Below are 24,574 nucleotides of genomic sequence, written 5' to 3'. Positions count from 1 at the left end.
GGGGGACACTCCTGGTGACTCTCAGCGGGGGAACAATGGGGGATGACACACCATGCCTGTGGCGGTGTGGGGGTGTCCCCTCTGTCCCCTTCCTTGCCTAGCGTCCCTGCTCGCCACCAGGCCCCTTTGCCACGGAGGCAGAGGGTGTCCCCAAGCTCAGCCACGGCCAAGGTGTGTGGTGGCCCCCAGCATTGTGTGACAGCCCAGCTGGGCGCCCGCGGGTGCCTTGGCTGTGGTGGCACCAGACAAGGGACAGGGCACCTCCGTGCCAGGGTGTCGGGAGGTGACAGCAGGACAGGGGGTGGCTGGACGTCCCCAGGCTTGGCTTCAGTGGTGGCTCCTCACGTGACGTATCACTGATGGGCTGGGGGACATGGGGCCACCACGGGCACAGGGGTGTCTGGACCAACCCCCCCATCTCCACCACTGTCACCCCAAAGTCCCCACAGCTGTCACGGCCACAGTGCCGGGGTGGTCCCCGCGGCAAGGGGACGCCCCTCTTTCAGAGCAAGAAGCCACCGTTGTCACTGGGTTTGGGGACATTAATATATATATATATATATATAAATATTGGGGTTTTTTTCTTAATGATTTTAATGCTGTAAGGTCAAGTGGTGCCGCTGCGGACACGCCAGGTAGGGCCCACAGCTGGGATGGGGGGTGCACCCGGTGCTTCCAGAGCCAAGAGAGCAAAACACACACCCCCCCACACCCCCCCAAACATGCCCCCCCCAGCAGGCTGAGCTGATGGGCCCCCTCCCGGCACACGGCAGGGGACAAGCACACCGGGGTGGTGGCAAACCCCCGCCTCGCCAACTCACCGCCAGCCGCACCGCCATCCCGCACCGCCTCGCTCCGCGCTACCGCCCGCAGCCGGGATGGGGCCCTGGGTCACGGGGTGGGGGCTTCGCCAACCCACCCCCCCTCCCAAACGCCTGCACCTCGTCTCGCGCTCCCGCTTTGCACGCGCTGGGGAGCCGCCGTCGCCGCTGCCGGAGACGCCGTTGCCGGAGATGCCGCGTGGTTCTCGCTCGGCCCTGGCTCTGGCCCTCGGGAAGCCTCCTGCAATGTCGCAGAATTTATTTACAAATAAAGATTTGGAAAACGATGGGGGTTCTGCCTTCCTCCGGCGCCGGGGGTGGGAAGTATGGTGCTGGGGAGGTACGATCCTCCCTGTATTTCATCCGTGAGGATGCTCCGGTCCCTGGTCCCCTCCACCTCATCCCACCAACATCCTCCCCATGTCCCACGCTCCACCCTGGCCCGTCCCCAAGGGTTGGGACCATCCGAGTCAGGGTTCCCATTGTATGGAGATGATGGCACATGGCGAGTGCCACCGAGCTCCCTCCCTCCGAGCTTTTGCCCGGCTGGGAACGCTGCCCCGCCGTGGGGACACGTCCGCTCCCCATCCCACCGCAGGGATGCTCAGTCCTGCACCTCTCCCAGCACAAGGACACGGCTTCATCCCTGTCCCGCCACATGCACCCAGCACTGGGACCTGACCCTTGCCACATCTCTGGGACACAAAAAGCTGTTCCCTGTCCCATCGCAAGGACACAGGGGCAGGTCCCTGTCCCCTCCCAGGAACACCCTCAGGCTGGGTTAGCTCCGTGCAGGGTCCTGCCTGGCGTTGCAGTGGGGTGAGCAATCCCTGGCAGATGGGGACTAGGGGACAGGTCCCCAGCTACCAGAGGGACCCATGAGGATGGAGCACCCTCCCATGGGACCAGTCCAGGTGATGCTCAGCTGGGGCTGGTCCGGCAAAGCTCAGCACAGTTGGACTGTCCGGCATAGCCGGATTCCTTGGCACAGCCGGACTCCTGCTCGGCACATCGACCACGAGAGGGCTCTCCCAGTCCAGTCCATGTACGCCTGGACTGGACGGTGCAGGAGATGCTCTGATGTCCTCAAGATGCTCCAGGGCCATACGTGGCCCCGCGGTCCCCAGCCCCAAGCTGGGAGGAGGGAGTCTGAGAACAAAGGCACAGGGTGGGGAGGGGGGGGCTGCAGTACATCCCCCCCTGTTCGGGGTCCTTTGAGGGTCAAATCGGTGGCAGATGGGGGACACCACATGAGCGCTGCTGCCAGCCCCCCCTGGCCCTGGCAGCGGTGGGAGAGGCCCAGCATGCCCTGTCCACGGAGGGTCACTTCCCTGGGGGACCCCCTCTTCTCTGCCAGCCAGGGACAAGGGATGGGATGCAGGACAATGCATGCTGCGACAACCCACCCCCGTGGGGCCAAGCCCCCGGCCGGTGGCGCTGGAGGTGCCCCTCACCCTGCAGAGCCCTGGAGGGACCCACTCTGGTGTCCCGCTTATGCGTGTGGCACAAAACCACACCTGGATTCAGCACCTTGCAGGGAGGTGCTGAGCACCAGGGCCCACACACACGATCCAGAGTGCCGGGGTGGGTGAGGACAGGAGCTGCCAGCTCTGCCCCACCTGTGGTGCTGGGGGTGCCCAGGAGCATCTCGGGGTGCTGCCAGGGTGCTCCCTGGGGTGCTGCCTCCCTTGGGGGGAGACCCAGCCCCAGGTGGGGGCCTCTCTCCTGGTTTCAAGAAGGGTCAAGCTCATCTTATTAAAGCAATCACCATCATCCACTCACTCTGTCCCCCACAGCCACGGCCTCGCAGGAGGCGGTGTGGCGTGGGGAAGATGCTGGAGAACCCTCTGGCCACAGAAGGGAGCGTGGGGCGAGCAGCCGGCTGAGCCGGGGGGTCGGCGCCAAGAGCCACCCCTCATCCTCGCTGCCTCCTCAGCCGCAGTGTCCTCCCCTGCCGGGGCAAGGCTTCAGCGCCGCTCCTCCCCACGACACCGTGAGCCCATCGCAGCGGAGACATCTTTATACCCCTTAAGGATTTTAGCTGCAGATTCGCTACCAGCCACAACTTGAGATGCATCTCGGCAAGGAGCTATTTTGGGCTGCTGTCTAGATACCAGCAGGATGAGTGAGCCAGAAATATTCCAGATGCACAGACTGTTTCTGAATCTTGAGTTATTCAGGGCTTTCAGGGTCAGGAGGGCAAAAAACATGACTTAAAGTCGGTCCAGCTCCAGTCTGCAGCCCCATAGGGTCACTCACCACCTATGCTGCTTGCTTAGGGCAGGGTCCTGCCTGCTGGCACCGCTGCCTGTGCCGGGCAGGCTGGGGCTCCCGAGGACGCTGCAGTGGGGTTGGATGTGCCCAGCACAAGGGAGATGCTCGTTGGCCAACTCCCCAGGACCACAAAAACTACAAGGGGCAGCAGGGTCCAGTGCTCAGAGGTGCCTGATGCCCCAGGCCGCCGCCTCTCTCCATCGCAAACTTCTCCAGCTCCTTTCTAGCTTCCTCCATCGCATCACCCAGCTCCTCCGCCTTTTGAAGAGGAGCTGCCCCGAAACACAGAGCACAGGCTGGCTGGATGCTGCAGTGCTCCTGCCTGTCCTCAAGCTCCTTCTCCCACTCCTAACTCACCAGTTTTAGGTTAGAGACCAGTCCTTGCTCTCAGCTCTGATCCACACTCCTCATCCACCGCTGCCAGATTTTAGCCACAATTGCTGAAGGTTAACCACATCAGCCAAGGGAGAAGCCACAGTCTCCCATTTCCACACTGGGTGCCAAGATGCTCCTCTGATGAAGACTGCAAGGTCAGCATCAGCTTTTCAGTTCCTCCGAGGTCACTTGCAGAGCTCTATCCCTAATCACAATGTGATACATCCCCCTGTAATGCAACACACCTGAAAGGGCCAGCAGGGAGCAATCCCTTGGGCAGGCCTGGGGGATGCGTCTGTCTGAGCAGCTGTCACTTACAAGGATAAAATCAAAGACTTATTTGCCCCTCTTCTCGCTGAAAACAGTAACGAGCCTCTAAGGGTGGATCCTGCCAATTTCAAAAACCTGCAATGTGCAAAAAAATAATAGTAAATCCCTCATGATTAGTAAAACCAAAGAAATAAGAAACCAGCTCTTCCACAGCCGCCTCTGTGTCTGTGCCATTACATAATGGGAAACCCTTGAACCTAAAATATCTCCGCTCCTTTGGTTGCCGAAGCTGATGATTGACCATCTGGCTGCAATTTTTCAACTATAATCTAACGAGGCAGACTTTGCTTTTAGGGTGCACACAAGGAAGAAAATCCTCAAGGACTCCCCAGGAACATGGTCGGAGCAGAGGCTGCAGCATGGGGGGCCGCCACGTGAGCGGCAGCTTGCGTGAGCAGAGGGAGGCTATGACTTCTCAGCTCTTGTGCTCGTAAGAAAGCTGAGATGTTTCGGTCAGCTTTTGAGAGCAGGGGGAGGTGTCAGATGGTCAGGAGGCAATGCTGCCGTGTGAAGTGAAATGGGGAAATGTCATCCTGAAGGGAGTTTTTTTGGGGGGATAAATCACAGGTGAGAGAAAGTAACACCCCAAACATGAGCTTCAGAATGCAGCTGGAAGAACCAGGTCCTCATTTTCCATGCAAATAAATGAAGAACCCGAACTGAACTCCAACCACAAACCAGAACACAGGTTTTCCAGCTGGGAAACCCTCCGAAGGCTGACACAACCACACGACACAGAAGCTGTCCGTCTGTCCCTTCCCTGTTTGAAGCACTTCGGTCACGCACCCACACCCTCGAGCAACAGGCACTTTCTACTCCAGTGATGATGCTGGAAGACAGCATGACTTCTTTTGGCCGTGTCACCTTCTGTTCCTGGTGGGAAACTGAGGTCTGGAGAGAGAGTGAGAAGAGGAGAGAGAGGATGGGAAGCGTTGAGCCCACTCTGGCTCTCCCCCAAAGTAAGTCCCCCAGCACACGGCATGGCCTGTGACGGAGCAGGACCAAAGCAAGTCCTTGCTGTGCCTCTCTGAGTTGAGGCTTTTATTTGGTACACAGAGATTTTAGGGAAATTCACCTTTTTGTCCCCGTGGAGAAACTCTGCAGGCAAACAGCTGAGAAACGGTCACAAGGAGTATGCACACTTCAAGTAAAAGCAGATCCCAGCTCTGTCTCGCCCGCTATGGGAATTTTGCTATTTAGGCTCCAGCTGGAAACAAGAAACAAATCAGTGCACAGAAAAGAAGTAGTTCAGGGAAAAGCGGCAAACATCTCTGAGGCTGAGCAGCCTCAGCTCCGCACGTCTTTCTTACACAACACTGTCAGTCCAAATGGCACTCCAGCACGCTGATCAGAAACCAGGCACATCAGGGGGAAGGGGAGCATCGGCGTTTCCAGCCGCCGAGGGTTTACTGAGCACAACGCATCTGCAGCAGAGGCAACCCGAGCTTCGGGTGGACTGGGAGGAGCTGGGCAGGCTGAGCTGAAATGGATTAGACCAAACGGTCACAGGAATTTTGGTAAATGCTTGTCGCAGCTCTGCAAACACAACAGGTCGTGGTGACTGCACGCCCCTCACAGGCTTCTTCCTGCTAGTTGTGGTACTGAGCTCTTTTGGGGTAATAAACACACCCAGCATTACACGATGCTTGAAGCATTTTGCATGGGAAAGCTGGGTATCATTCTGCTTTTAGGTAAACACAAAGATATCAAAGCTGAAACCTTCTGCTGACCAATTTGAGACACCACTGACCCAATTTCTAATGGCAATGAGGAGCCCTCAGCAGCAGAGACTAAGGATGTGAGCAAAAAAACAGACTTTCCATGCCTGCTCACAAACCAGACACATGCCAAATCCAAAAATCACTTTTAAAAATTCTTTTGAGGATTAACGAGTTCAGGTGGCTCCAAGGTCAGCTTAGCAATTGGAGTGACAGGTGAGAGCAGCCCCATGGCACCAGAGGCAACAGCCAAAGTCCAGATGGGAATAAGACGGAGCCGCTCAGAGCCAGGGGTTGCTGCTGGACACACAGACACTGGGAGCAATGGGGCAGCCCGTGTGTCAAAGCACGGCCGCATCAGTAACTGCTTGCTTGCGAGAGAGGCCTGTGGGCTGGAGGCGTGTGAACAGACCCAGCCGACAACGGGAAGGGAAGGTTTTCTGCTAGCCCAGAAGACAGCCAGTGGCCTGAAAACGTGATTGAAGGCTTTGGTGCGCTTTAACTTTGGCTGCGCAGCCGCCAGCTCTTGGGGGGGGGGGGGGGGGGGTGCGAATATCCTGCGGGAAATGGGGGAAACCCAATTCCTTGAGTCTGTTATGACTAGACTGTACAAAAAATTTTCCAAACGCCCTTTAAGAAGCAATCTCCTGCTGGCCAGGACACTGACTGCACTGCCTTGTAGGTCTTTTCCAGCTCAAAGACTGTGTCATTCCAGGCGTGGGCCAGCCTTGCCACTGCTTTTTATTAGCAGTCCCCCGAACGCTTGAGTTCACATTTCTGCCGCCGGTAAGCTTTAACCCACAAGCAGCCAAGGCAGAGACAGGCGTGACTCAAAAATGACGCCTGATTGCTTCTGGGATTGCGCGTGCAAGATAGGTGCAGCCTGTTTTACAGCTCAGCAGTTCAAATCCAGGTCAGCAGAATTTAATCGAGAATCCCCAGTGGGCCCATTTCACCTTGTCAGCGCAGTCAGAGCAGAGATAGATGGCAGCCGCCGAACTCTCCGTTGCACACTCGCCGGCCGTCACCTGCCTCTGCACAGGGCACAGCACACCGGGACCCGCATCTTGTTGACCCCTGCCTGTAATTGCAAGTGAGATGTTAAGCCCTCATTACCTTATGTTAAAACGCAGGAGCTAGGGATCAGAGATTGTTGAGTTAAATTGGCATCTGACAAAGAAAAGGCTCCATTTTCCTATCTTCCTGAGCTTTTCTTCCTAGTCCTTCTCAAGAATTTAAATTCGTAAGTACAAAAGAGCAATTTATTAAATTAGCTTTGAAGTCTCTCAAGATCTCGGCTCTCCTCTCCAGGATATCTGCAGTACCGTGGCACTTGGGGTCAGAGCAGTTTATGTAACTATGTCCTTACCTCTACACTGGCTACTATCATTTTTCTGGGATCTCCTTTCTTAACAAGGATCTTCTCTTTTCTTACTGGACATCAAAGTATGCATACAAATGTGTAATGTATAAAACCCTAGCATTGCAGAGGATCATAGCTTGCTTTTTTGTCAAAAAAACAACCAGGTCATTATGTAACACTGCTGCTCCAACCAGCTAGTCAGCAAGAAAAGGCAATAGGTGCTAAGAAACCCGATTCTGGAGCCACCAATTAAACCAGAATTTCATTTCACAGCCTGGTGGCAGGCTCGTCCTGAGCTCATCCCCTCCCTTGATGGTTCAGCAATGAACTGCCCTCCCTCCCCCAGTATAAAGGGAAGAAATATTCAAGGACAGTGTGATCTAATAGCCATACTGACAAAGGAAACTTCAGGGCAGCTTGAGTTTTCTTGGAAATACCACACTCTGCATGAACCAAGGTGTAAAGCTTTCCTGCTTGCCCTTTGTCTGGCTACATACTTCTAACATTTAGGACAAGGTGGCTATTTTTATACCTACAGAGCACCATGGTCCCCAGCTTGCCCTGCAGCATCTAGGTGCTATCGCAATGCATGTAGCAGCAAGGACTTCCCTCGGTGGGACTGCCAGACACTGTACAACATCAAACCATGCCAGGTGGATCACACTCGCGCCCTGCACGGAGGCAAAACATCTATCTGCACCTCACTCCTTGCGTTTCATTGAATAAACTCATTTTCTATTTGATACAATTGCATCTCTTTTCTTAATTTAGAAGTTTCTTACTGCTGCAAAGCTCCTGGCCATTGTCCCCCAATGTGCCATCCCCTGGCAGGCTACAGGTGCTGCTACGTGACCTGGCAGCTGCCCAGCCACACTACAAAAGTCCTCATTAATACGTATTCTTACCCATTTTCAACAGAAGCACTTCTTGCCACTACCTTTTTATGTGACTGGAAATGTCCTGAACTCCTCTTTAATTTGCTTGAAGTCAACAAGCATCTGCAGGAGAGCTGAAGAGAGATGTTAATAAATGGGGCAAATGCTCACATTTCCATGCTGAAAAGCAGTTTTGCTTTCAGAGGGGGAATACTGCACACCCAGGTCCATACACTGGTCCATAGCACTGGTAACAGCAGTTCCTGTCTCCAAACTTTCACCGTCTTTACAAAACACCTCTCAGTGCCATGCTACCTGCAAATTCCATTTGTACATTTGAAATTTGTGGGAGAAAAAAAAAAATCAATGAAAATATCAAAAAATCAAAAATTTAGACCAAGATATCAAAATATCTTGGCTTGAAGACCAAGAGCACAGTTCCTTCAGCTCTCCAGACTGGTGATTCCCTATTCTCCCTCCTGTGCTCCCATCACCTATGGCACTGCTCTTGTGCACTTTACTTGGCTTTTGAGAATAACCCATCTTATCTGGCCAAACAATTTCTTATGCGGCATCACAACAAGGCAGTGACTGATGTCCAGAACATTCACATTTATCACTTTTCTTCTCTGAATCATGTATCTCATCACAAAATTTACCAGATTGATCCAGCCAGCCTTAATTTTCAGAGATCCTCGCTGCACATTTCCATGTCTCTCTTTCCACCTCATTTTAAGAGCATTTACAGTGGCATGTGTTGATATGAGCTGTTATCTATTTTCTCATGGAGAATATAAAAAATATACTCCCAGGGAACCTATGTCTTCATCTCTCACAGTGAGCGCGTTCCAGCTACAAGCCTGTAGAAATTCAGCATGCAGCTGATGTAATCAAACTGACTTTTCAACAGCTCCCTCAAAGACCTTTTGAAATGTTAACAAGTTTATTACCAAATACGGTTGACTAATTAGCCACATTTTCTGATTCATGCTTTACATGTCAGATAAAGGGCTCTGTCTGGGCTGGAGGGTCACTCTCAGCTCAACGGAAACCAGCTCCTTCCAAAGGGCTGGACCTCTTACGGAGGCTGTAGAGTGTATAAAACGTCCAACATACCTGCGAACAGACCACCAGCCTTCAATTAGCGCTGGAACCAATTAATGAAATGCGGTGCTTTGCTGAGCCAGCTCCAGGAAAGTTGATTCCTGTCCCAGTGCTCCTCGTCCTCCTCCAGGCAGGTACTCTGGATGAAGCTGACCCGAGCAGCGGGTACGGCGCTTTCAGGGTGTCTCTTCCATCCATTAAAAACCACAGACAACCCACAAACTTTGTAACTTCATACTTTCGCAGCATTTTTCACCACTACACACCCGTGGGACTTACTGTGGTCTCTGGTGTAATTCCAATTAATGCAAACACTCAAAGGATATAACACAAACAAGCAAAGGAGCTCTACAATGCATTAAGTCTTCATTTTTTTGTATATGACATAAGAATATATGCAGCAATGAATCACTCAAGACTGTAATATTAGCTTCAGAGGAAAAAATGAAATATTGCGATCAGCAATATAAAGCGAGAGAGCGAGAAGCAAGTTTTGTTTCAGAGCTTGGAGTCATCACATTCAGGTATCATGGGTCAAATCTCCTCACCTTCTTCCCTGCACAAAAAGTCAGGGGGAATAAGAGCCAAAAATGATGAGATAGCTCCAAAACTACTGATGCACATGTACATACCGACACCTGCTAATATAAATGTGTTACCAAAAACATTTTCCGAACAGAATGGGCTTTTTAAAAAGTTTTCTGATAGTGGATTTTCAGGTGATTTCAAGTTTATGGAAAAAGATATAAAAAGCCTGGCAAACATTCATAAATGGGATTATTGATTTTCTAGGGTAAGAAATACTCAGAGGGGAAAAAATACCTCACTTAAGTCACAATATGTCTTTAAACAAGGGCAAGATGAAAGCTGAGAAGTTGGCATGATGCTTTCCAATACTCACAACAACACTAAAATATATCACCACTTGTTTGCTGACTTAAGAAATTTCATTCATCGCCAGAGATTGCCTAACTTCCATCTGAATACCGAGACTAATCTCCTGGCAAAGCCTGTTACAGACGATACAGAGGTCTGCATCGCGCTAAGCCACAAACTCAGCCCCCCGCCTGCACTTGGGCTCAAGCACACGCCGTGGCCGTCTCTAAGGAGGAAGCAGGTGCGCAGCTCGTGCTCCTGCTCGGACAGACTTCGCTTCCACGCAGAGGAAATCCAGGCCACGAGGCAGCAGAAGTCACAGCCCTGAACAACGGTCATGTGTAAAACTCCTGGGGCATGACGCTGCATTTGGATGCAGCCGCAGGGGCCTCAGTTCTGCTCCTGGGGAAGCTGCAGGCTGGGGTCCACAAACAGGCGACATGTCCTTTGTCAAAGAGTAACCAGAATATCCCGTTCAATAAAAAAAATAAAAAGGAGGACAGCAAAATCTGAACTGTATAGAAACTAGTCCATAGCACCAATGAGCATCAATCACATGCCTTTAAATCCCCCTTCTAAGGCATTTTTCCCCAGCTATCAACACGGAATTTACACGACAACGATAATGTCATGCTGTAGAAAACAAAATGTCATTATCCAAGCGATGATGAACTGATATTTGAAGTCTCCTCTGATATAGAGAAAATGAATGGCAAGCCCTGAAGTAGCGGAAGCCCCCGAGCTCCTTTCGATGCTGCTGTAGAAAGGTGGGTTACATCTAGTTACACCGTTAACAGCAAACCATAATTTAACTCGCGCAACGAGATCTGTCTTTCAGGAACTGTTTCACAGTAACTGCACAATGTGCAAAGCATAGCACATCTGATTCACAGGAATTAGGCACACCATAAATGCCCCAAGAGCAACCGTGCGCATCTCAATAAAGAGCTCATTCTGAAAGTACCCTCATAGCTGGGAAGTTATGCGCCCGGTATCGAGAATTCTTGATTTATTAACAAATGAAGCTACAAGAAGAACAGCGTAGTCGCTACAAGATTGTGACTAAACTATAGGCAGGAACACTTAATGCTAACAACATTAAACCGCTAACCTATGCTTCCAACAGGAAAATTACTCCACAGCGAGGATCTAATTTATACTTGCAATACCCGGTATGAAATAAACCGCGTTATCCTCCCTTTATAGCAGAGGAAAACGAGGTGGAGCTGTCAGCTGGGCTGCCCAGCGACACAAAGGATCAGCTGGGATCACGTCTGGGATCAGGCGCGTGGCGCTGTCGGAGAGGCCCTCGAGCACCCAAGGCATCCGCGCAGGGCTGGCAGATGTGACACAGGACCCCTGGGAGACGCGTCCTCTCGGAGCAGCAGCTGGAGGCCATGCAAAACACCCAGGGGCATCTCAAACAGCACTGTGCATCTGCACGGAGCAACTGAAGCAAGCCTGGGGTGACTGCATACAATCCCAGCTTTGACCTCGGGGTTTTCTGCTCCCGGCCTGTTTCTGAGCACAAGATCAAACACAGCCATCACATGATGGCTTCTATTAGACGAGTTCCCAAGAAACGTATCACAAGCAAAGAGCGCTGCAACCGTACCCTCCTTTTTCAGTTATGGTTAAACGCCTGAAGCATTTCAGAATGTCTTGCTGCAAATTCGTTGTTAAATGAAGGCTTCTACACTTTAAAACACTTAAGCACATGCTTAGCTGGATGCCTGTAGCTGGCTGCATTGACTCATACGGAGATAATCACATGCTTAAAGATAACGGCGAGGTTAAGTGTCCTTCTGGAGCAGCAGAGGCAACGCAGCAGGAGCCCAGGCCCTGCTGTACCTCCTCGGTTATCCGTGCACTTGAACCCCTGCCGCACAGATCAAGCCGGCATTACCCTGCCTGGGGACGGAGGTGGCGGCTGCGTCTGGACTGTTCCCCGCTCCGCGGGCATTTCCCAGTCTGTGGAGACCGCGGGATGCTCAGGTAACCTGATGGTTTCAAAAACACGCACAATTATCACTGCTGGATCCTGCCTCGGTCACCATCACCGATTTCTGCCATTACAGTCCTCGCTGAGGCTGGGGACACAATGTGCTCTGGAAGCTGGCGCAGCGCTGTCCTCATCTATATGGCTGCTTTTTTCTTTAACTCTGAACAAACAGCTTTTTATTCCAAGCCCGCACCACCAAATCCATCTCACTTCTACATTTCTCGCAGCAGCACGGCACGACACACCACTTAATACCTCCTTAGACATACTTCCAATTTTGAGGTCAAACTTGCAGTGAGGGGAAAGCATGGGACACTTACCAAAGCCATCTTTTGTGATGGCAACACAGACGGGCATTCAGCTGCAATTTTTAAAAGGAGCTGGGCAGCCAGCTCCCGTATGTTCCTTCAAAAATTGCAGCTAAATTAGGCCAGCTAATGCTGCACAGTTCACTGGACAATATCAGCATGCTCATTCATATGCACAAATGCAGATTTTCATGTTTTCATAAGTGGTACCCTTCTCAAGGTCTGACTTGCAAAGTTTCTAGATTTTTCTTTTTTTAATGCAACTGTTCTTGTCACTGAAGAGCAATTCACATGCAGAAAGGCACAGTTAGTTTCTAACTGACTCTTATTACACTAAACAAGGTCAAATATATAAAAATTCCAAGTTGTGGCTCTACGACAAATCATTAAAATACCCCTCTCCCTCACTCACATATTTGGAAGATATACTATTGCTGGAAAAAAGAAGCCATATCACTCAGACTGGAGTAATCCACTGGATTTAATAGATTTTTTTTTTTTTCCAAACTGCATCCAAAACCAGAGAATGACAGGACAAACCCAAGTTATGTTCAGTATTTTTTGTCCAAAAGTCTCTTCTGAACATTTATTTCAGAATGGCCTACATTAAGCCAAAGCAAGAGAGCATTTTAAAGTAATGCATGTATCATTTCTTCAAAAGGAAAAATCAAACCAGATACTTTGAAACTGAATACAGTCACAGACATGAACATTTAGAGCTTTAACAGACATCCTCTACTAATAACAAACACTCAGTTTCAAAGAAAATGTGCACTTTATACACAATTAAAATGAAAACAAAAAAACAGTAACAGAAACAGCTCCATTACTTTGCATTTTCGGTATGAATTCAGTGCTGGGATTGGAATATTCTATACACTCTGCTCACTAACGGGAGTATTTACTGGTGTGGACAAAAGCTCACAGGACTGACCTGAGACAGTAGCTTTAAGCAGGTAATGGTTTAGAACATTAATTGGGAAAGGGCTAATACAAACAATAGGTGAAGCAGCTGTCATGAACCGATTTTATTTTAAGCCATTAATAAGAAATTGCTGCAGTTTGCATAGAGAGCAGCAAGAGGAAACGATTTTCACTTCTTGCCATTTGGCTGGTGAAAGGCTGTTCCGAAACCACCCCAAGGGGTTAAGAGCAACCTAACCCTTTTGGGAAGCTGAAAAGAACCACCCCAGTGTCCGGGATAATGAGTGGATTGTAGCCAGGCATTGGTGTTTATCTCCAGGCTCCAAATGTCTTTCCCTGGTACTTTCAGACAACATGTTTTCCACCCAGCTTCTCCACCACACTCCCAGCTTTCTGCTGGCAAAGCCTCTCTGCCCATCTTCAGGCAGCGTGCTTCTCTTCAGACTCCTGTTTGATTAGAGGAAGCGTTATTAATAAACTCCCTCTCACCCCACACAGCTAGTCCCATCTCACTGGCTAGCTGTCCCTGCCCGCAAGCCCACTCAGGCTTTTAAAAACTGCTATGTACTTACTGTGTTACTTATACTCGCTTAAAGACATCACCCTGAAACTTTTCTGCATAAAATTCAGAGGTTGCTCCTTTCCCAGAGTAGCGGCCAGGAGTTACTGCTAAACAAAAAGCCAGAAAGCAAGTTCGCTTCCCAACGTCTCTGCTGGAGGTGAAGAGGAAAAACTCTCGCTGACCTCACGCAGAGGGTTGCATTGGCTCTGGGCGCACTTATGCCTCTCTAATACAGAGCTGAGAGACAGCTGGGATCTATGCCTGGACTGCCTGGTGTCCCAGAGTGAAAACAGACTGAAAACAATTCAGCAAAATACCTATTTTCAGCAAGTGCCTGGGTAGAGGATAACTGCAAGCATGTGCTTGTATCCCCTTAGTTTAAAATAACATAAAGCCTATGCTTAGATGTTCTGCGGGACAGCAATGGAGTATGGGTTCACCTGTATCCTCCACAGAGCCTTTCTTCTCAATCCTGTTCCTGACCAGGCTGTAACGAGGGCACTAAGGACTGAGGTAGCCTCAAAACAGAACAGTCCCGCTTGAAACAGGCCCCCAAAATATATTAAAATGCACGAAAACCTAACTAAAGGGAGTGGAGCAAGGTCCTGAATACATTATAAATAGTAGCAAAAAGCATACACATTTATCAGCATCTCTCAAACATTAATGCGCATCCTTGCCAAAAAGACACCGCCAAAGGCAGTAAGTACCGCATTCTCTGTTTTCTAATTATAAATTCAAGTTTAGTGCCAAAACCACAGAATGCCAAATCTGACTGGTCTCTCAAGCAGAAATCTAAATTATACACATTGCTCTGTCTGAACTAAATTCCTCGGACATAATGGAAGGAAGAGGGGTCTGGAATAAGGCAATATCATTGATATTCGGAAAGGGCTTTGTAAAAACTCTTACAGACAGCTCATGTGTCCTGGCTGGGGGGAGAGGAATGTTATTCCTTGAGTGTAATGCACGGAGAAACAAAATTACCATGACTCCATCTAACCAGATTACTTTGGAAAAGACAGAAATCTTTTCCAAAAGGTATCGTAACAACTCATGCCCTTGGGGAGCGGGGCGTTATGTAACAACAGACCTCAAAAACATCTCTTTCCATAGATATCACATAAACATGTGGGATTACTGAATCCAGTAATTTCTATTTACTTTTTTTTTGATGGTTTACAGGAGTTTGAAGTCTCTCTTGCCTCCTGTTGCATAAAGCTTGCAGGGAGGTCTGAGCCCTCTCTGGGTTACGGCTGGCACTCTTACTCTGAACACAAGTACTCTCACACACGTACATTTTTGCTGAAAGTAATTTTCCACAGGGCGAAGAAAACTGTAGTACATAGTAGCTATAGTATGACACTTCCATTTTATAAGTAGCACATCATTTTTGTAAAGGACAGAGTCAAGAGCACCATTAACAGATGTTTTCCAATCTTTCACTGCTTGCTGCTCAGTGACTGGCACCCGTGGGCTGCCTGGATAACCGGAGACTCCTCTGTGCTGTCTGCATGTGCAAGGCACTTTTGAAACGCAGCATAGAAAGTTTTACTTTTAAAACAAGGAAGAACAACGACAAACTGCAGACCACGGTAATAAAACTAGCAAAATGCTAACAGCTACCCATTGCTTTCTCCTCATTAATATAAAAAAGTGTAATGTCAGAGATCCAGTGTACAAATACAAAAAAATTGTGCATAATAAATGTACTACAATACTGTACATACAGCATAAACCGTTCAATGAGAATGATTTAAATATATCTATTTGTCTCCTGACTTGGAAGACAGAAGAATAAAGTTCTATAATCCTAGAATATGCGTATAAAGCCTTTCTGAGAGGTTGAATCACTAGCCAACGGTATCCCTGAAAATAAGCAGTCAAATATTTACTTAATGGAAGCCATTATTCAAGGGGTTGCTGGTTATGATAAACTAGGAGAAAAAAACACAATATATAAACTCAGCCAACATTAAATCCAGACAGAGTTCTTCCCATCTCCTGACTTGCTACTGGCACTGCTTTTGTTTGAGCCTGCTTTGGATTTCTTCTCTCTGGAACTGCCGGGATTGTTTTGGTTGTTGTAAGCCTGGATCGCGAGGTCCAGGCGTTCCTGAGCCACTTTAATTTCCCTCTGCAGATTTTCCAGGTCTGCAGGAATGTTTTCTTCGTTGCTTCCATACTGCTGTTCCTGAGCTATATTGGCTTTGTTCTGTTTGTAGGCCATTTTGGCGTTGGACAGTTCAGTATATTGGATTTGCTCTGGCTTGACGGCAATGTTATAGCCAGGAGGAGCAGATGGCGTATTCCAAGTGAAAGGGTAGTTGTAAGTACCAGAGTCTTCCAGCTCTTTTCTCTTGTTGTTCAACGTGTCCCGGATTGTGCCAAATCCCAAATGGAGCATCTCCCAGACATTCAAAAGTAAACACATGCAGCTCACCCCGTACATTATTAGCAGGAAAATGGTCTTTTCGGTTGGCCTTGAAATGAAGCAATCTATCTTGTGTGGGCAGGGCTTCCTGCTGCACACAAATATGGGGCTGACCTCAAAGCCATACAAAAAATACTGACCCACGAGAAAGCCAATTTCAAACGTAGTCCTCGCCAGAAGCTGCAGGACATAAATTTTCATGAGTCCATCTTCACGGATTCGCCGCCTGCCATCATGCTTAGCTTTGGCAGGGGCCTGCTGCTCTTTATTCTCCCGTTCGCTTTCCAGCTCTATTTCTGGGTACATCATCGGGTCTTCCTCATGGTCATCCTCAGTTTCCTCTAAGCCACGGTGTTGTTTCCAGCGCATGGAAAAGCTTTTGCTTCTGATTCTTCTGTCAGCTTCGCTGTGTTCTACCATCCGGGCAATTTTATGAATTGCATAGCCTAAGTACATCACAGATGGAGTGGCAACAAGAATGATCTGAAAGACCCAAAACCTCACGTGCGAAAGAGGAGCGAAAGCATCGTAACAAACATTCTCGCAGCCAGGCTGCTCTGTGTTGCACACAAACTTGCTTTGTTCATCGTAATAAATGGATTCTCCTCCCACAGCAGTTAGGACAATCCGAAATACAATCAACGCTGTCAGCCAGATTTTGCCAACAAAGGTTGAGTGATTGTGGATCTCCTCTAACAGACGGGTCAGAAAACTCCAACTCATGGTGGTCAAGTAATTTTATCTAAAAAACAAACAAACCCCCCAAATATTTATGAGTTTATCAGCTTGAGCCTGAACACTGCAAACATTCAACCAAAAGAGTCAGAAAACTCTAGAATTTTACAACCAACATGCAACCATGTTTGTAGCATCACCTGTTACCAGGAAACTCCAGCTGCCAGAATTTGCTTGAAGATCCTACGTCTCCTCCACAGGCTTTTGAGAAGTCTGCTACAAAAAAAAGTAGCAGTTAACTGCCATTTCACAAACAAAATGTGCTCCCAAAGCTACTCTTGAGTAGAAGTGAAAGACATGGCTGCTATGTATTTCAAATGTTAATAAAAACATTTACACTTGAGGCTGAAGCCTCCAAAACACAGTGGATCGAAAGCTAAGCTCCCGTGAAATTTTATGGGCACTGTTGGCTACATCCCACCACTAACAGTAAGATTTATTTTAGCTGCACAGAGGTGGCCCTGTTAAAGCCTGAGCTAGCGATCCTGGCCTCGACCATAGCCCATGGAGAGAAACAGCTCTCTCTATGGGGCAATGCCAGCTGTCTTGAGTCAGAAATTAATCACCCAGTCCAAACCTGAGAAGCAAGCAAGTGCTATTACCTTTGATTTAAAGGCACGACAACCTGAGTGACCTGACCAGTGCTAACCTGCAGGTCTAGCCTAGAGACAGGCTTTGATGTAAAGAACATCTAACTTCTAACCTGATGCTCAAACTATTCTATGGATTTGGGTTCAGTCCCTTAGGGAGGCTAAAAACCTCACTTCCAAGGCCAGAAAAGACTGGAAACTGGAAGAAAACTAGTATTTGCAACTATTCAACTTCTTCCACATAACTACAGAGTTGTTCACAAGCAAAATAATGAAATTTGAGGGGATGCAATCAATACAGAATTAAAGGATATAAACGTAATCCCCCTTCTGATGAAATTCAATGTTACATTGAAAAGGCAACAGCACAGACATAATGTGGATGGGCTGTGTAGGACATTTGATTTATTACTTCATGACAATGTGAGAAAAAAATAGCACAAGAGAATATTAAAAAAGACCATATTAAGTGGATCAAAAGTAACAAAGGTCTTGACAAATCATTCCCACATTAGAACCAAGATCAATTGCATGTAATTACAGCAAGTTCTGCAAAGACCAGGAACAGGCCTGGCAATTAGGCTGTATCTTCCCCAGATTCAACCTGAAAATGGCTGCTGACAAAATCTGCAAATGGCACAGAAGTTTGCAGGCTGACAAATAAAGATGAGAGTTATCAGTGATGCAGAAAAACAGATTGCTCGAGAGGCTGAGTCCACTGAAACAAAACCACTGCTTTAACCAAGCTTAATGCAAAGACATGCAGCCAAGAAAAAGAATAGCAGTCTTTCTTTTAAAGGAGAGAGCAGTTACTCTGGATATCAGTTAATAGGGAAGGGAGTGAGAGTCCTAATGGATGAGCATCTCAACAAGAGCTGGTGATACAGCAGAGATGATTAATGCAACCCTTAGCTGTGTCACGTGCAAACAGGAGCAAGGAGGGTGATCTTACCTCCTTGTTAGCAAGACAGCACTCAATGCCTGTGTCTGCATCCTTCAGAAGTTGCTTAAACATCAGAGAGTGAATATATTAGTCTCAAAACCAGCTGAAGAATGGGGAAGATGCCTAAAAGTGAGAGATTTAGACAGTTCAATTTGTTTAGCTGGGAAACATGGGAAGAAAATGAAGGATTACCGGTGAGTCACTTAATCTAGAGGCTGTCAATTGTGCATGCAATCAATCCAAGGTTTACCATCATAGCTCTTCTTTCTACGCAACCATGCTACCATTATGCTGTAGACAGAATTGGCTGAAATAGCACGTTTTTAACGTGAAAAAAGACCAGAGGGTTCCAGTCCCAGTGCAGCGCCTTACTGCAGCAGGTGGCTTCACGCTCTGAACCCCCATTTCAGAAAGGCACCCAAGTACAGCTCCGTAACCCCAAGTTCTGCATCAGTGGGATGAGAGACAGTGCTTCAGACACCCGCACGTTCAGTACTTCCCAGCAGCTCACTCAGATTAGGAATCAAAATGGATGATAGAGTGACCCTGGAGGTACCCTATGTGCCTGAAGTGTCTCCAATACGCTGAAAAGGCAAGTGAACCCCACATCTAGAACTGGGGATTACAGAGGTAAGAGCCACAATGCCGACATTCACACCAAGGTGCACTGCAAATCTAGCCACCAAGCACGGACACTAACGGGACATACAAAAGCAGGAACTAGCCTGTACATTTTCAGATACTGTCAACGTTTATTAATCAGCGGTTACAACAGAGAAGTTTGAAATTAGCACTGGTTTCAATAAGAGAGGGGACACTGAATCTTTACTTCTAGACAAGCTGCTACCTCGACATCTAATAAATTCTTTCAAGGTATTTATCAGCTTTCCACAGTGTGTTTTCTATCTGCAGACCACATACCTCTGGTTGGCTCTTACCGTACCTCACCAGCTATAAAGAGGAAGATGCAGGGAAGCATGTGGATCACACCTCGGCTCCCTCGGCCACCACTCAGAGTGGGAGACAGCCACTGGAGGGCACAATGCATCTGGCCCGCTTTAGAACTTGCTTCAGAAGAAAGATGGGGGGAATTCACGTCCTGGATTCCACCAGTTATATAAATGAACAGCGTGACAAACCTACGTATAGACACTGACCGCACAGACTTGTACATTTAGGTTAACCACAGCTTTCAGATGCGTAAGACGGCGTTATCAGCCGCGTGTTTAATAACCAAGACTTCTGTCAATTACAGAGTTCTGGCTGCAGAGATGTGAAGTTGCTGAAGAGCTCTGATTCTCTTCAACAAGAAAGTGTCACTTATTCTAAATTTAGTTTTAGTCCAGAGCAGAGCTACTGACACAAATATGGGAGAATCCACCAGCAGGCAAAGAACTTCTTTGTCTTTAAGGAAACATTTTGGTTCAAGCAAAATGACCTGTCTTTAAACCTTTCTTTCACTGGAAATGTTCAGCCCATCCACATTAAACATAATATGAAAGCAAAAAGTTCCAGGCAGAATTATGGCATTTGATATGGCGGTATCCTTCAGTTTCATGAGACTGGCCAAGGTTAGAGCTGTGCGTTTCTGCCTTTACAACACATGTACTGCAGGACCTAGATATATTGCAGTAACCTTCACCTAACGTACACTTAGCGTCTCCCGGATTTGTTGTTCTGGCAACATTTAACTCAATAATTTTCCATTGTTTGAAATAAAAGTCTATGGACACTGACACGCATCTGAAAAAGGCAAAACATCAGCAATTTCAGCTAATTTAAGTCATGCCAGAAAGTGCATTTGAGAGAGACTTTCATTCCTTGTATTTGTCATAAGTTCATTCCAGCACTTCCAGCGGAGGAGGCTCCTTAGAGCAGGCAGGATATACAATGCAAATAACATGACGCTTATCTCTGACAGCAAGCTGGTTCCTGCAAATTAAAGTTTTGCAGGCACTGACATCCAGAAAGAATAAAGAAGAATTTGGAGCAGGTACATGGGGAAAAGAAATCAACTTTAAGATAAGAGATTCACTGCAGGAAATCTCTTCAATTATTTTAACACGGCTATTGTTCACATACAGACAGTGAACTGCCCCTCATGTGTGCAGCTTCCCCTATCCAGCCCATGTGTGAGTTTGAACACTAATTTAACCATGGGATTAATTTCACCTTCTTTCAGCTTTCTCATCTAACTGTGATGGCCTCCCACCAGTCAGGGAGGGAAGAACTGCACCTCGGAGGAGCAGTTTACTGTAGCAACCTTAAAATCCTGCCTTTGGACGAGACAGTTGGAAGTGTGGCAGGGATGGACAGTGGGACAGGAAGAATGGAGGAAGCTGGAACCACGGTTAGTCTGGTGAAACGCTCCCAGCAATGTCTCTATACCCCCGAGATGTACGGCACCTATAAGGCAGGGCAGCATGCAACAGCCAAGTTCTAAGAACAGCCTCACTCCAGGCCATCAAATGCCAAACACTTTCAGAATGTACAATATCAGGACTCGTTACATGTCATTCCATCAATGGCAGACAGTGGGACTGACACCAAGCTGAGGGGTGCAACTGACATACCTGAGGGGAGGCATGCAATCCAGAGGGATCTTGGCAGGCGTGAGGAATGCTCCCACGCGAAACTCAGGAACTTCAACAAGGCCAAGTGCAAGGGCCTGCGCCTGCGTTGGGGCAATCCCCAACATCAGCACAGACTAGGGGCAGGGGTGGATGGGTGGAGAGCAGCTCTGTGGAGCAGGACTTGGAGACTCTGGAGGTTGAAGAACTGGACATGAGGCGGCAATGTGCGCTTGCTGCCCAGAAAGCCAATTATGTCCTGGGCTACATCAAAGGAAGCATGGCCAGCAGGTCAAGGGAGGTGATTCTCGGGTCCCCTGTACAAGACAGACGTGGACCTGTTGGAGCGGGTCCAGAGGAGGCACAGAAATGGCCCGAGGGCTGGAACAGCTCTGCTATGGAGAGACGCTGAGAGAGTTGGGGTTGTTCAGCCTGGAGAAGAGAGGGCTCCGGGGAGACCTTACTGCGGCCTTTCAATACTTAAAGGGGACTTACTTGTAAGAGAGATTTTTTTTTTTTTACCAAGGCCTGTAGTGACAGGACAAGGGGCAATGGTTTTTAACTGACAGAGGGCAGGTTTAGATGGGACATGAGGAAGAAATGTTTTACAATGAGGGTGTTGAGGCACTGCAACAGGTTGCCCAGAGAGATTGTGGATGCCCCATCTCTGGAAGTGTTCAAGGCCAGGTTGGACGGGGCTTTGAGCAACCTGGTCTAGTGGAAGGTGTCCCTGCCCATGGCAGGGGGTAGACTGGATGATCTTTCAAGGTCCTTTCCAACCCAAACCACCCTGTGACTCTGACTCTGGCTGGAAGGACTCTACAACTGACCTCTCCACCACAGCTGACTGACAGCACTGCAAAGGCATACAGGCCAACCCACCCTTCCTACCCAGCTCACCATCCCATCATAGCGGGAGCCACCTTCCACTAGCTAAGTCCACATCCAGGTATGGGCTTCAGCTCACAACCGAGTTTTCCCTAGAATAGAGGTGAAGTGCAGCACAGCAGCACACCTTCCAGCCATGAGACTCAACTCCCAGAGGGGAACAGGGAGCTGAAGCTCTCCAGTCTCTCTGAATTTCAATAGTTCACTAGCACCTCCTCAGACAAAGTTTGTCTTAAACAGCATGTTTAGGAGAAAGATTTGGTAGCCAAAAGGCAGTTATTAAGGGGCATATATTTACAGAAAGACTTTTTTTCCCTTAAAATATGTCCTCCCATGTCATGCTAATGAAATTTGATTAATTTATTAATGATATATTTGTTTTGTTTTGGTTTTAAGCAGTTTAAAAAGACATGTGCTGAGCAGAAAAAAAATTCAAGAATAAACACATGGCAATTCTGTTGATAATCAAAAGAGGTTTCATGCTGCATGAAAGTAAAATTGGGCCCACAGGCTAATTAAAATAGGATTTGAATTAGGATGAATGAATAATTAGCATTATTCATTCAAATCTCATTTACATTGAAGTGTAAGGAAGTGCATGATTTACGATTATTTTTGAGGAAGCACGAGGGTTCCTTTTTTTTTTTTAAACCTCAAAAATGAGTAAGATTTTACTTTTCAAGAAAGGAGAAAGTTGTGGCCAGACCCAGTACCAGCAAGGTACCAGCACCCCACAAATCCTGTTGAGTATTGTGCTGATGCCACCTGCCTGCCCGACCTGAGCAGCAATTCCAGCATTCACCCTCCTAAAGGACACAAGGGGAAGGATGTGGGGATCTTCCTGGGATAAGACAATTCATTGCTATCACCCTTCCATCATTCACGAAGGAATTGGGTTCAATCACCACCAACTTTATTCCTATGTTTTTCAGAAGCATTTACAGCACTGTGCAGCTGAAAAAGAATAAGAAAGCAACTCTACTGAATTTTATTTTTAATCTATATTAAAGAATATTTGGGAGTGAAAAGGCTGGGACTTTTTGGACACCAGACAGCGCTTTTTCAAATAAATACTCTGTCATCTGGCAAGTCTCACATGGCAAACAGCAGAGAATGGTTTTGAAAAAGCCACAGCGTCAATGTCAACTTGGAAACAATTTCTGAACGGTGCCTTCAAATCCCAGGCATGCTAACAAGGTTCTGCTGATCCCCAGACCAATCCCCCTGAGTCTAAAAAACTCCTCATTGAATTAATTATGAGACCACAGATCCTATGCAGGATATAAATAGAACACTAAAATATGGGTAAGAGGTAGAGATATAGTAAGATTCTTGTGCTGTCAAAAAAATAAAGATGTCAAATAGGTATCTTTTTGAAAATCAACATACATATACCCACCCGAGCATTCAGCTTAAAGATAAACCGGAATTTGCAGATAAGACATGAACCTCCAATAGCCTCAGCGTGCCCTCTAGGTAATGCTAACATGGAAGGCCAAGTGACAATTTTAGCAACACTCCCCTGCAGTGACACAATTCAAATGAAATCACAACGTGTTTCATGCTGGCCAAAACTAGCATTTACTTCACCTACAGCAACCACGCTCCTCCATGAAGCATCATCTCCAGAGCAGATACCCCAGAGCATGCAAGATCCCGACTTTGGAAGAGCAGCATCCATCGGGGCAGCCCGTGCAGCCTGTGCTGCAGCACGAGGACACGACGAGCTGCAAGCCTGACTCAAGTTAATTTGAGAGCAGAAGCCTGCAGTGACAACAGGCTTCATCAAAAATGGAGGCTGGGCTGTAGAGTCTCCATTGCCTCATGAAATTTTTGGAGACCTGTTTTGGGGTCTGCGTCAGCCTAAGTCCCTTCATACACACTCAGCATTCAGTGTCCCTTCCGAGGTGTACCAGTTCAGAGACTGGTATAGCGAGCTCCCAAATTTAGCATTTCTGTAGCAACTCAGGACAGAGTTGCCTGATGCTTAGCAAACCTGATTAAGCTGCTCATCACATCTGTCCTACAGACTTAAGGTATCAAGAAGCAGAAGCAAGCCCCAGGTGATGCTTGCACTCCGGTGATGTGAAATGTAATAATGGAGAAAATAAAGCGGTCAGCAGATTACACGGCAAGACGCGGTGCAATGTTTGACAGCCTTTGCAGTGAAACACTTGATCCTCAGGGCAACAAGCCAAAGTCAAACCGACATGGCATCATGCCAAACCTTGGTCATACCAGCACAGTACCAGGATGGAAGCTTGCAGCACAAGTAACCCCTCTCCCTTCACAACGCAGCTTGTGGATTAGGAATAACCCAACTGGTGAAGAGCTGCTACACTTAGGTCAAAACAACCCAGGAGTTAACTCTGCCCCAGGTCTCCAAGGCATTCCCTCTTCCCTCTCACCCATCTCTCTTTTCTAGTCTCAAACACTTCAAAGTATTTCTCTACAATATAGTTTAACCCTACTAAGCCCAGATGGTTTTGAGTAGCTCCTACACGAACTGGCCTCATACAGTGTTGGCAGGTCCAGCACAACTTACCAACCTGGGCCCTGCCCTGCTCTTGGCCCCAGCATTGCCACGCTTGCTCCTCACTACATAGGAGCCAGTAGCATACAGCAAAACTCTTTCCCTGCGTAATTTAGTTGGATGTTGAAAATCAGGAATTACAGGGTAGGGAAAAGGGCAATTTTTTTTTTTTTTTTTTTTCAAAGAGTTTGAATCTTAAGTTCAAGCCATACTAGAGAAAACACCCAACACTGGTGTTTTGAGATCAAGGCCAAGTGTTTAACCAAAACCTGAGCTCTTGGATTGCCAGCCCAGGCTGTCTGCAGACAATGTGGCCAGGAACTGGTATTTGTACCCTTAAAATCCAAAT

The 24,574-nt window shown here is 47.8% G+C and overlaps 1 protein-coding gene across 15 annotated transcripts in view; it reads right to left on the bottom strand.

Moving 5' to 3' along the window:
* Positions 1-584: 584 nt before the first annotated feature.
* Positions 585-24,574, bottom strand: part of GJC1 (gap junction protein gamma 1) — a 38,275-nt gene continuing 14,285 nt past the window's right edge. For 4 of the 15 annotated variants that reach the window (XM_030022070.1, XM_030022067.2, XM_041125052.1 and 1 more), the window contains exons 2-4: positions 18,244-18,357; positions 16,842-16,917; positions 12,510-16,708 (exon numbers count right to left, since the gene is read on the bottom strand). In XM_030022070.1, coding sequence (XP_029877930.1) covers positions 15,508-16,689 — 1,182 coding nt within the window. In that variant the 5' untranslated portion in view covers positions 16,690-16,708; positions 16,842-16,917; positions 18,244-18,357 and the 3' untranslated portion in view covers positions 12,510-15,507. Of the gene's footprint in view, positions 1,063-3,452; positions 4,692-4,875; positions 5,281-6,474; positions 6,600-7,786; positions 16,709-16,841; positions 16,918-18,243; positions 18,569-20,807; positions 21,463-24,574 lie in introns of those variants that run through there. The other 11 variants (XM_030022080.2, XM_030022072.2, XM_030022079.2 and 8 more) reach the window with 6 other exon arrangements.

The sequence above is a fragment of the Aquila chrysaetos genome, chromosome 8, assembly GCF_900496995.4.
Source record: "Aquila chrysaetos chrysaetos chromosome 8, bAquChr1.4, whole genome shotgun sequence".
Lineage (NCBI taxonomy): Eukaryota > Metazoa > Chordata > Aves > Accipitriformes > Accipitridae > Aquila > Aquila chrysaetos.
This window is presented reverse-complemented; position numbering and strand designations above follow the sequence as displayed.